Raw genomic sequence first — 13,394 nt, 5'->3', positions numbered from 1 at the left:
ATGATGTCTCCATACACTTGAAGTTTCACTCCCGATGAGAGATAAACAGTCGTGTTGGAAAATTAAACACAGGACATATTACAAAAACTTAGAATTTAATTCATGAAGGTACACTAACACTTTGTATAAACATCATAAAATGTCATAAACAAAAGGAACACAGGTTGTAGTATTGTGTCATAAACTCTGCAGAATTCAGAAATTAAACACCTATCTTATTCTGTTTCTTTGTGTCAATTGCTTTTTTTTTTTTTTTCTTAAGCAAAATAATGCCACTTCTTTATAAACATTAGGTCAACTTCTGTTGCTTCTGTCTGCTGCTCAATATAAGTCGCTCTTCCCTCAGCATGACACTTTTTTTCCCTCTTTATTCATGGACTGGTGCCAGCCGGACTTTCTGGCGGCCGAACTGACCGAAGCCAAACTAGAGGGAGTCTACTGTAATAATAATGGCTTTATGTCCCACTAACGTTTTCGGAGACTTTCTTGTGACTTCTTCACTAATAGTATTCGATTCTTGCAGAAGCAATTCTTTCAGCTGGTTTTTGCTGGATATGTGGTGCTTTCTGACTTGTTCGAGTTCATCCCATAGATATTCAGTGGGGTTAAGGTCAGGGAACTAGGAAGGGCTTTTCAGGATATGAGATGTATTATGAACAGTCCAATAACGAACTTTATTAGCAGTATGGTTCAGGTCGTTGTTCTGCTGAAAGTAATAATTAGCCTGTAGACCCAGTTTTTTCGGTACTATGTCGTATTTTTTTTTTTTCAAAATATTGAAATAAACATGCTGGTCCATTGTTCCATCTGTAAACACTAGGTCCCCAACACTTGAAGCCGCCATGCACCCGCACACCACAACACCTCCACCACCGTGTTAAACTGTAGCCCGGAGGTTGGCTGTTTCAAACTCTGTATTCATTTTCCTCCACACTGACATTCTTCCTTCATGGTGAAAAATGTTTAATTTGTTTCATCTGAAAAAAGAACTTCTTTCCAGAAGTCTTCATCCTTCATTATGTACTCTTGACCAAATGCCAATCTCTTCTTTTTGTTCACTGGGTTGGTAAATGACTTCCTCCTGGGACTTTGGGCATGATATCTAGCTCTATGAAGAGTTCTGTGAATGGTCTTAGGATGTATCTGTTTACCATGGTATTCCTGAACATCTGCTGCAATTTCGGAAGATGATATTTTCCGGCTCTTTTTCACTGTCCTAATTACCGTCTTCTCTTCTCTCACAGTGAGCTTACAGGGACGTCCACTTCTCTCTTTATTCATCAATATATTTGAAGTTTTGTAGTACTTCTTAACACACTGTGTATCTGCTTTGTTTAATGATTGTGCAATTTCGGCGTATGATTTGCCTTCTTCATGCAGAGTTACTATTATTTTTAGTTCTTTAATTGTAGTTTCCTTCCTAATTTTCCCGATTCCATCTTAAATCACCAGTATCACTTCTAAAATAAAAAAGGCTCGTAACTGTGTTCACTTCTCAATGTTCAAGTCAAAACTGATGCGTTTTACTCTGTTTTGTTGATAGCTTTCATCGGTGTGTGTAGACTTCTGTCCAGGCATATCACCACTGCCCGGCCTTATTTTCTTCATCTCTTCATGTATGACAAAATTTTACTGTACCTATTTTAGCGTATATGTGCATAATGTATAATTTCCGTTCATGATGGATTGAACAACGTACGCAGTTTGCTACCATGCCTATTTAAAACTGACTAATGGGTCAGTGGGTCTCTGTGTGAACACTGTGTATTTGAGCACATTCAAATACCACCAGACTGAGCCAGGATTGAACCTGCCGAATTGGGGTCAGAAGTCTGGCGCCTCAACCATCTGAGCCACTCAGCCTGGCTCAGTGTTGCTCACAGTGTGAACTAGTTGAAATAATAAACCACAGTTTTTCTCACAAGAAAAATCCATTCTTCTTTCAAATGCTCTTGGTATAACACCTGAAATATCCACTTAAATATGATCAAGCTCATGCAGCTATAGAGAGCTGTGTGTGTACGTTATATCCCATGGACTATTGTACTGCTAGGAGTCATATGTATATGCCATTGAGTTAATTGAAATAGAATGCATACAGAGATAATTGCACGAATATTCCTTAGGTCTGTAAAAGTATTGAAAGATCTATTTTGTGGTTTAATAGTAACATTGATAACGGTCTGGAAAAGTCTCCTACAAAATCACTTTGACAACTTGCTCAGGAAATGGAAATTTTCTATTGTTCTGTTCGAACGGGTACAAAGTTACTGAAGGGTAATGAACAATGTCCTAAGCAGGTGCCAGAAATGCTTGAACAATGAAGGGAGGCAGTTACAACATCTCCTGACAGGATATATGCGAGTACTTTTATTTTTTGTGTTGTTTGTTTGTTTGAAATAGCTTATGCGGCAATGTATTTATGGCAGACTTCCTGTCACGCACACACCCTCCTTGTGCAAGCTGCGGGACCGGTTTCGCTTTTTGTTGCTCACCCTGTAAAAGACGGAAATTATATTAATCCATATCGACCAACCAATTAATCTTAATAAAGTTAAACTGTTAAATACAGTAAAAGTCCACTAGAGCGAATACGGCATATAACGAGGACTCCATTATAACGATAGTCTTTGTCCGTCCCTTCAAAATTCCTATATTGAACTGTGTATTATCCTTCGGTTACAGCGCGGGACGTATCACTGACGCATCCATTATTACGAGTGATTATTCGCGCTCGATTTTTTCCGTTGCCGATATTTATGCACCCAGTCATTATACTGCATGCGATCGATCATCTTCGGCACCGTATCGTTTTCTCGCTTTGCCCACCAGCGAGCTCTCTTGTCGACATTCGAAGGCAATGTCGGAGTCGATTTTAATACCCGTTGACTGCTCTTCCGCAAGGAAAATGAAAGAGGAGAACATGTTTTTGTAATAAATGCGTAAATAACGTGTCCGATAACCGTTGTTAACTCGTTAAAGATAATCGCTTAATTTTAATGCTAAATACCAAAATTAAGAATGAGATAGGCCTACACCTCAAGATATGACAGAGTGCGTCATTGATTACGAGGTTAGTTTATATTTCCTCGCGTCCGTTAAATTACGGAAAGGCTATTATCGTGTAAATTTATGGCGAGTAGGTTATAATTTCTCTATTGGTGCTTGAAGTATGTTTTCATCATACATACTACAGTTAAGTGAGGATAGGTGACACTATTTGATTAACAAAACTGAAAAGTTTGCCACAGAGTGCGATCGATCATCTTCGGTACGGTATAGTTTTCGCACTATGTGTATTTGCGAGCTCTCTCTTCAACATTCGAAGGCGATATTGGAGTCGATCAGTAATGCGCGTCGACTGGTGTTCTCTAAATAAAATGAAAGAGGATAACACGTTTTCGTAATAAATGCGTAAATAACGTGGCCGATAGCAGCTGTTAACTTATTAAAAATAAAGGCTGAAGTAAACGATCTCTTCATTTTAATGGTATACCGTATATTGAAATTAAGTAAGAATGTGATACACCTCAAGATATGGCAAGGTACATCACTGATTTCAGAGGATAGTTTATATTTTCTCGCATCTAGTTAAATTTCGGATAGCTATTCCCATGTCAGTTTTTAGCGAGGAAGTTATCATTTCTCTACATGCGCTTCAATTAGGTTTACATGATAGGTACATATACATTATGTTAGGTGACGCCGCTTGAAAAAGAAAAGTGAAATGTTTGCCACAGAAGCCTCTGGAGTGATACCGTATTTCTCCAAATTCAGGACGACGTTTTTTTTCTCAGAATCTCATGTGAAAAATCAAGGGTCATTTTGCATTCGCGGCCTGATAGTAATGAACACCACTGGCAATGACCGCAGTAACCATGTTGTTTCTTTTCACCCCCATGCGTGCGCACACACAAAACTCGATGACAATAAACGACCGCCTCTGTATCATACATCGCTAGCCGCGGCGACCGGTTGTAGAGTGCCTGTGTGTAACATCACTGGATCTCAGAAAATGGTGAAGAGAAAATGACATTCTATTATCCTCTACAAAAACGTTTCTTAAATCTGCAGAATGGCACCAAAACATGGGAGCCTTCGAATTCTTAGAAAGGCCATGGCTACTCAGTAGCAGAGTTATATCATGTCTGCTGTACCTGGTGCTTAGTAAAATTAAGTTTTATAGACAGCAGGAATATTTTCGTGATGGATCATCGTATTGTAAAGATACGTGGAACAGGTATTGCAGGCAAATTTTCAACGGGTGCTCGTCTATGTTATGATGCCAATTTTAAGTTAATGGCTTTTAAACACTCAGAAATGTATAATAATTGTGCAGCCGCAAGAAAGTACGGCATAGGCCTAACTAAAGCCAATATTCGGTGTTACCGTGAAGACAAAGATAGCTTAAAAATGCGTACTGAACAAAAAATGCATTCAGTGGCCCGCAACAAGGACGCTTTAAAGAAGTCGAAGATGCAATTGTGATGTATGTGCACAAAAATGCAGGGGCGGAATTGACATACCGCGGCGCAATAAACTCATTCGTTGACTTTCAAAGTCCGCTATTAAGACCTATACATCGCTAGCCGCTGAAGTTGGCCGAATCCGGCAAGCAAGACGTGCGTGTAGCGGCAGCCAGTTATATCTGACGCTGAGTGAAAGTAGCAGTCTTTTAGTAAGCAAAAATATTTTCCTGATGGATCGTTGTATTGTAGAGATGCGTGGAATGTATATTGTCGGCAAATATTCAGCGAGTTACCTTCGATATTATGATGTCAATTTTAAGTTAATGGTTATTAAACCCGCTGAAATAAAGCATAATTGTATAGTCGGAAAAAATACGGCATAACTAAAGCCAATGTTCAGCGTCTACAAATAGTCTAAATATGCGTAGGCCTACTGTATAAGAAAGACATTCATATGATTTTACAAAGCACTTTTAAGCCTCATTTAAAATGTTTGAAGGAAAAAGTGGTGGTCGTCTTGGATTCGGGGAAATATGGTAATATATGTTTTTCCAAATGAAATTAAATACACACTTTCACGTAGTATCGGATTTCAAAAAACAACAAACAAGTAAGCCATAGTGTGGATATTATCCGCGAAAACGCAAGTTTTGAACAAGCTGATTGCCATTTCATACTGATTTTAATGTGTACGGGGGTTTTCCCGATTTTTATAAAAAGTCGGATACAACGACAATCCGCTAAGCAAGTAAGTTTTTTGCCGTTATGAATTCTCGCTATAACGGACTTCTACTGTATACCGGTCAGTACTTTTTAATTTCAGTTTACAACATACATGTTTAAGGGCTTCCTCAGTGCATTTCTTTAGATCAGTGTCATATCCACTCAATTATTAAAGTACAATTACCGCATAATCCCGAATATCACCCCGCCATCGAATAAGACCCACACACCTGAATTTCTAACAACAAAATTTGGAAAAAAATAAATCATTTGTTTACTTACCAGTTTTTTAAATTTCTGCAAATGTGTCAGTTAGCAATTTTGATTGCTAATTTAAAACACTTTGAAAGTAATAAAAACTCCACATTGAGAAATAAAACTAGATCATTGTTTCGGTGGTGACATTAGTACAGTGTGTGAATTCAGTGAAATGGCTCAGGTGTTCAAATCAATCACGATTGAATGTCATCAGAACTATCACCATCGGATCTTTGTTCACTGTCACCTTCCTGTACACAGTTGTCCTCGCGTCCATCCATAGAATATGAAATTCCACATGTCTTTAAACGTTTCCTCACTAAGTCATCGGAGATACAATTCTATGCAGTCTGTATATATTTGCATAGAAGTTCCACTTCGCGTCATTTCACTCATTTAGCCAGTGTCAGTGCGTGATTGCTGGCAGACACCATCCACTCGGTGTAGATCTGTTTCAGTGTAGCTTTGGAAAGCCAGTTCACACAAACATCCAATGGCTGTAACATAGAGGTCAGCCCTCCTGGAATTATTGCCAAATCAGTTTTTCAATCTTTTCAATACCTTTACGGGGTCTGTGGTATGTCCGCGATAACTGTCTAGCACAAACAGGCTCTTCTTTTGCAATAAAGTTCCCGGGCGACGTTGCCAAATACACTTCACCCGGTCCTCAATTAGCTCACTGTCTATCCAGCCGGATTCTTGGGTTCGAACGAAAATACCAGATGGCAAATTTCCTTTCGGAAGTGTTTTTTTTTTTTCTTTTCAGAACCACATATGGAGAAAGTTTGGTTCCACTATCATGCATAACATTACCGTCCAGCATTGTTTTTCCTTACCACCTGTCCTGATAATATTGCTTTTAGAGCCCTTAATGTGAACTTGTATTGTCTAGTGGCATTTCAAAATAAACGGGCGTCTGATCAGCATTCCCAATTTGAGAAAAAGAAATACGAATTTTGTTTTTGCAAGTGGATAATGTTGTGACGAAATGCCGTCAACTTTTCTTCGTAGGCAACAGGGAGACGATGTTTAATACATAGATGTACGTCTTCACATACACAATCCTCTTCTCTGATAAAAGTTCCTAATCCACCCAATGCTTGCAGTAAAACCGTCCATTTTAAGGTCTTTTGCGTTCTTTAGTGATTTTAGGTGACATATTTCAGTCACGTATTTATAAAGCCATTCTTAAATTTCTGTAAACTGTGCATTCTGCCCTCGGAAATCTCTACGATCACTGTTACTTTTTTTAAAATAACATTTCCTCCTCCCTCCATTCACGAATACATGATTCATCAATATTATATTTTCTGCTGGTGGCACGATTTCCGATAGTTTCAACTTCCATTACAACCTTAAGTTTCTTGCTCACAGTAAATAACCACAAATGCCTTTTTGAATTCATCACTTGTTACTGCTGATGATTCTTTACTCAGAACACAAAGTACTAATCAGCTGCCACACCATGTAGATCCAGTAATGCGGAAGTTAGCAACGGGGCGATATTTCAGCCATTGCCATGTCGCGTGACATGAAACCGCTGTTGATGCGTCTTCGGAACAATGTATTATGAGACCACGGTACGAAAGGCTTAAATATGACCCGCACCTGAATTTAAGGAGCAATATTTCTGTAAAAACAGTGCAGGTGTTATTTGAGATTATACGGTAAAGGTAGGGACCTTAAAAATTTGTATCTATTTGTTTCAAAATTAGCATCTATTTTTTTTTTCCAAGATTAGCATCAATTTACAAAGTTAAAATAATCGCATGGTATTATTCATTTTAATGATTCCAAGTTTATGAAGTGCAATTATTGTCCTTGGTTCACACATAATACAAATTCATTGTTCAAACGTAAGCATTGTCAGTACTTCGGCATTGCTTTTTTTTTTTTTTTTCAAATTGCTCCGTCTGTCTGTAACCACTGTGTTGTAATGAGACAACACGCGCTCGCTATCTACAGTGTTTATTGGGGTCCACAACAACTCAAGACAATATTTAGCAAATATGCTGAACTCTGTCTGAACTGCAGTTAATGCAAGCATGGCATCACATTTTTCACTTTCTTTCATCTGGGTTTGAATTGCATGTAACCAGACCAGATATCGTTTCATGAGAGACCTCTTACTCCAAACAATTTCTAGCTCATCTAATTTTTTCAGTGTCATTCAAAATTATATTTTTTGGATACAGAGCTTGAGAAATTGACACAATGTTGGGGGTCTTTAGCTTTCAATGTGGCTAGCTTGCACTGTGAAGAATGAGCAGCTTTAACAAATGTGTCTCTACATGCAGCCTGCTGTAGAGGAGTGAGCTTAATCAAAGCATCATTAGTTGCTGCAGAAAAATTCCCCTCACAAATTAAGGTAAAACTGGCGTCAAGGTTATGCAGTTTGGGGTAAAGGAGATGAAAGGTAGGATACAGAGACCCTTCAAGTTCAGTAAGGAGGTCAACCAATTCAGCTGCATGATCTGTGACAAAAACCATGTCAGTCAGGTCAGTCATGTACTTAATACCACAGTTGTTGATGTTTTTCATGCCAGACATCTTGAAAAATGTAACAACATCAGTAAAGTAAGCACTCAAGTAGAAGACAGCCTGAAACCAGCTATTCCATCGGGTTATGACAGGTGCAGGAAAAAGCTTTGCTTCCTTTGAAGCACCATAGTTTGATGTTAAGAATTGTAAATAATTATATTTTTGCTTTCCTGTGTTCAAAAATGCAGACTTTACTATTGCAACCTCATGATTTAAATCTGTCATCACTGCGACCCAACTATTGCCAACCAAGCTGATCTTATGTGCCCAGCACTGTACATGCACTAAATGATCCCATATGACCACACTTAATGTTTCATAACATCGGGTCATGTATGGGGCCCTGTCACTAACAAACACTTTAACTGCATAATATGGTACACTATAACTGTGCAGAGCTTCTAAAACAGCACAAGAGCACTTTGTAGCATTTCCTGCATCAAGATAGTTCACAGAAACAACGTGCAGATCTCTTTTTGATCCGGCTGGGACTTGGAATAAGATGATAAAAACACAACGGCCCATTCTATCTGTAGTTTCATCACAGAGTATGTTGATGTTCTTCCCCACTAGAGTCTCTGCTGTACTTTTCTGGTGGTCATATGCAACTTCTAGAAAGGAAGAAAGGCCTCAGGTTATAACAAAATAATTTAAAATTACTGGATAAATTGGGTACGGGTAAGATAGTTTGATATGAAAATTGCACTCAGATTTGGTATCCTTCAATTTTGTGCGTGGTTTCGATGTCGTAATACCTAAACCGTACCCGATCAATGAAATCGAAACTTACCCGGTAAATATACTTCACGTAGAGTTCTCACACATGGCAGCTCTTCATTTGAAAACTCAGTAATCCAGACTCTTAGCTCTTTGCTTTCCAGCTTTTCCAGAGGTATATTTGCTTTGGTAAATACTTCCTTCACCTGTGCATTTCGAGAAGTTATCTCTGGAATTAAAAATTTTTTTTTTTTTTTTTTTTTACAGCTATCTGTGTAAGCATAGAAGATTGCTTTCTTTGAGACGTACTAGCAGCAGGGATTGAACTTTCATTATCGGGTCGCTTACCCACGTGTTTTTCAGATTTAACATGTTTCACAATGCTATCCTTTTTTTCCCCACCCAACTCGGCAATTACGAAACTTGCAAAACACTGTTGCTGAATCTGAACCATCCTTTGCATATTGCTGATGAGCCCTTTCGTGCGCAGTTTTTGTCGTGCGCCCCATAACCTAAACATTTGCTTGACTTTCTACTCTTCTTCTTCTTCTTCTTCTTTCGTGAGGCTTATGGGCTCTTTTACTGTTGCCCAAACCTTATACTCTTAACTAGTTTCAATTTTGAACAACAGGAAAACAACGCTGCGCCTATCTCGTTATTTTTGTGACATTCGATTTACATTTCGATAATCGATACAGATCTTATTCCCCTTGCTATTCCCATTGTAAATATCAAAAGTCAGCAAGCAGCAATCGATCGGCTACTTTTCTTCATCGATTGGAACGGTCGAAAGATTTATGAATCATATTTTGAGTATTTCTGACGATTTTGCCAAAATATGTTGTTTTTCCCAGTAAAATAGCACATTTTTGCAGAATTTGCACCAAAATCGCATATTTATACTAATTTCGCCTTTTGGGTCACAATTCGCATTTATGGCTAAAAGTGATTTTATTCCCCATTAGAATTACCGTAGGCTTGGATTCAGTACAAGATTCAAAAATTCACATTTATTGCAAATGCGATTTTTTCAGGTCCCTAGGTATAGGTTTGGATATTTCGTTTAGGTTTAAGTCAAAAGGTATTGAAGTTATAACGCTTCAGAATGTGGCTAAAATGCTAAGTATACAGCAGTTAACATGTTACAAATATGCCAGTTTTCAATGTGTAAGAGATATAGGTGATGTACTACATAACATTGTTGCTTGTGTTTCAGGTGGTCCACCTCCAGGCTGGCGACCGCCTCCACCCGGTCGTCCACCATTTGCACGACCACCGTTTCCTCCACGGGGTCCTCCGCCACCTCCACGGGGCTTGCGGCCGCCTCCTCCCCCTCATCTCAGACCCCAAGGACCTGGCGATGGTTCGTTCGACAACAGCTATGACAACAGTGGCTATGATGATAGCTACAATAACAACAATAACAATATGATGGACAGTAATCCTGTCACCAGCGGCATATGAAAACTTTTTATATGCCCTTTTACTGTGTTAAGCAACCAATTAAACACTCGTGATATATGTAACACGTTTCCTTTGTCCTGCATGATAGGCTTGAGTATGACATTGAAGAATCTGGATGATGCAACTTTCTTCACGTGACATTAAAACCTGCGAAAATGTACAACTTTTTCTGGTCATTGATTACATTCAGTATGGAATAAAATATCAATTTTGCAAATTATAATTTTGTATTAGTTTTGTATATTATTTTGAGAACAAAAGAAACAAACAACGGACAAATCAAGTCATTATTTTATTTTGTAATTTCCCTAATTACAGGGTTTCCACTAGGACAGAGTAATCTAATAAATCATTTTAGTATGGAGTATAAAAAAAACTTCTCATAAAATGGAAAAAGGAAGTAAAGAAGCAAGTTAACAAAGAGTATGCAATGCACAATACTGTTAATCGTATAAATAATTTCTCAAAATTAATATTGAACCTCGGATGGCAGCTACCATTACGTTTGTCAACAGATGCTTTTCTGCGCATAATGAAGTCCAAATCTGGGATAAGAATTTGGCTTCCACCATTAACCATGTGACTGATATACTTTGCAGTCCATATTTTTTCTTTATAATATGGGACAGTAGGTTCATAAATGCTCTTCTTCTCAAAGTCCACTCCTTTTTGTTTCATATCCTCATTGGATGTTGGCTGTCATCAGGGCGATCTGGTTCTTGTTCTCTGCAACACGATAAAGAATGGGGGTACTGAGCCTATACCATTCTTGTAGATTCTATAGCCACGATATTCTTGTTTTTTACCTTCACTTTTACCTTGTAAGATAAGCTGAAGGAGTCTATATTTATCATTTTGAATGATATGGCCAAAGTACTCAAGTTTCTTCTTTTTGATATTGTGCATGACCACTAGCTCATTGTTCAGGCGTTGGAGTACTTCAGTGTTATGTATTCTGTCAACACGTGATATTCTGAGCAGGTGTCGGTTGCATCTCAAAGGATCAAAGTTTCTTGGTGGTGTACACTGTTAGGGTCCAAGTCTTGGCACCATAAAGTAAGACAGAAAATACCTACATTACAGAGACAGAGATTGATCTTGAAGTCCCTGTTACAGGGAAGTTAGCTCATTTTCTTGCGTGCAGTCGTTGCCTATTCAATTGGTTCAATGTACTGTGAACATTAAGCTACCACTTGTTCTTGTTTTTCAGAATGGGATTCAAATCGCACAGTTGGATTAATGGTCATTCCATTCTTACTTTCTGGTTCAGAGGCTATGACATCTAGTCGCCCAGTGCTTCCATTTGCCGTCATTCAGACATTTTCTCATAGACCATATAGCCGGCCATCATGTGTCAAATCTTGTGGTATTGTCTATTTCTTAACCTGTTGGCAAGTGCGCGTAAGGACAGTCAATAGAGTGCACACAACATTTGCCGTTTGGTCCCACACAAGAGAGCACGGCATTTGTCGTTTTAGGCTAGTACTAAGAACGTAATTGTTTACTGACGTAATATAACATCTGGCGGCGTTTTTTGAAACTTTTTCAGTTATTCGAATAGTGTCGCTGTACAAATCCTAGTTCTGTATGGTGATGGTCTCTGATGGAAATGCGTATACTCCCTACATTGTAAGAGTTTTGGCACACCGTTAGTCTACAGGTTACAGCAGTGTTGCGATTGCCACTGATGTGGACTGTTGTTTGTGCTCTTTGTAGCTATAAATATTATTGGTTTTAGTAAATATAACTGTGAATCTTTCTTCTTTTGTAAATTACAAGTGATGCTATGGAGTTTCTGGACAGAAGTGGTGATATTATAGATGAAGTAAATAGAGATATTAGTGAAGGTGATAGATTAGGTTCCGATGAAGAAGAATAGTGACGATGAAAACGATCTTACAGTGCTTTTTGACGACGATTCACCTTCTGATGTAAATACATCTTCTGATTTAAGTACACCAAGACCACCTAACAGTGAAAACAACGAACAGAATTCGGACAGCCTTCCCGCCGACCCGTTACAAACCGTCGCCTCTATGTGAATGGGAACATAATAGTGATTATCAGCCCCGTAATTTACCTTTTGACTCTTCAAAATCAGGCATTATTATTACAGATGAGATCATGGGCAATGAATGGAATGAGGTCGATGTCTTTTATTGCTTTTTAGATTATGACATGGTAAATCATATTGCTTCAGAAACAAATAAGTACTACAAGGAAACTGCTAATGATGTACATACTGTGTATTCTAAACTAAACCACTGTTGTTGAGATGTTTTGTGTTTTCGCAACTTCACTGCTTATGGCTCACGTGAAAAAAAAAAAATAGTCTGAAGCAATACTAGTCTACGAATCCACTCATAGAAACTCCTATTTTTTAAAAAATATTATCCCAGGACAGATATCTAAATTTACGAAGAATGCTTCATTTTGATGACAACTCACTGGTAGGGGTGGCTGTGTGACAGGCTTTATAAAATACGAACTGTGATCAAAACATTGAGAAAAAAAGTTCTCCTCTGCACTAAATCCTTTTTGAAATTTAGTTATAGACAAACGCTTCATGCTGTGGAAGGTCCCACTGTCTTTTCGGCAATGCCTTTCCAATAAAAGGAAACGATTTGGAATAACATAATTTGTTGTTAGTGACTGTCAAACTGGAATGGTAAGAGATTTTATAGTATACACTGGTAAAGGCACAATTGTTGACGTTGACCGAAGTAATCAGAGTGGCCTTTCATCAAAGGTAATTAGAACTCTTAATGCAACCATACCTGGATAGAAATCACATACTATTTATGGATAACTGGTATTCAAGCCCAGGTTTGTTCTCTTGGCTGTATGAGGTACTGGAGCATGTAAAACGCTAAATGCCGGAAGAAAAAATGTACCATGTCTCAAAAAAAAAAAAAAAGGAAAGTCAGAGCTTGGCACAAAGATAAAATGTTAGTAGTAAGATGGTGTGATAAAAGGCTAGTGACAATGTTGTTCACTGTTAACACAAGCGAAGTGACTACTGTCAACACCAGGTCAGTTGAAAATAAGCTAAAGCCAAAATCTCTAACAAATTATAATGCAAATACGGGACCAGTAGACAAATGTATATGATGGTTTCATTCAATGATTCAACAAGAAAAACTATAAAGTGGTACACAAAACATTTTTCCATTTACTAGATATTTGTGCTTTGAACGCCTTTTTCATGTACAAAGAATATCA

The 13,394-nt window shown here is 38.2% G+C and overlaps 1 protein-coding gene across 1 annotated transcript in view; it reads left to right on the top strand.

Moving 5' to 3' along the window:
• Spx (Spliceosomal protein on the X) overlaps nt 1–13,094 on the top strand; it is a 33,208-nt gene extending 20,114 nt beyond the window's left edge. The window contains exon 6 of the mRNA XM_067136037.2: nt 9,925–13,094. Coding sequence (XP_066992138.1) covers nt 9,925–10,172 — 248 coding nt within the window. The 3' untranslated portion in view covers nt 10,173–13,094. The remainder of the gene's footprint in view (nt 1–9,924) is intronic.
• The last annotated feature ends 300 nt before the right edge of the window (nt 13,095–13,394 follow it).

Source organism: Anabrus simplex, chromosome 1 (genome assembly GCF_040414725.1).
Source record: "Anabrus simplex isolate iqAnaSimp1 chromosome 1, ASM4041472v1, whole genome shotgun sequence".
Taxonomy (NCBI): Eukaryota; Metazoa; Arthropoda; class Insecta; order Orthoptera; family Tettigoniidae; genus Anabrus; species Anabrus simplex.
The sequence above is the reverse complement of the archived record's forward strand: the minus strand, read 5'-3'. Positions and strand labels throughout refer to the sequence as shown.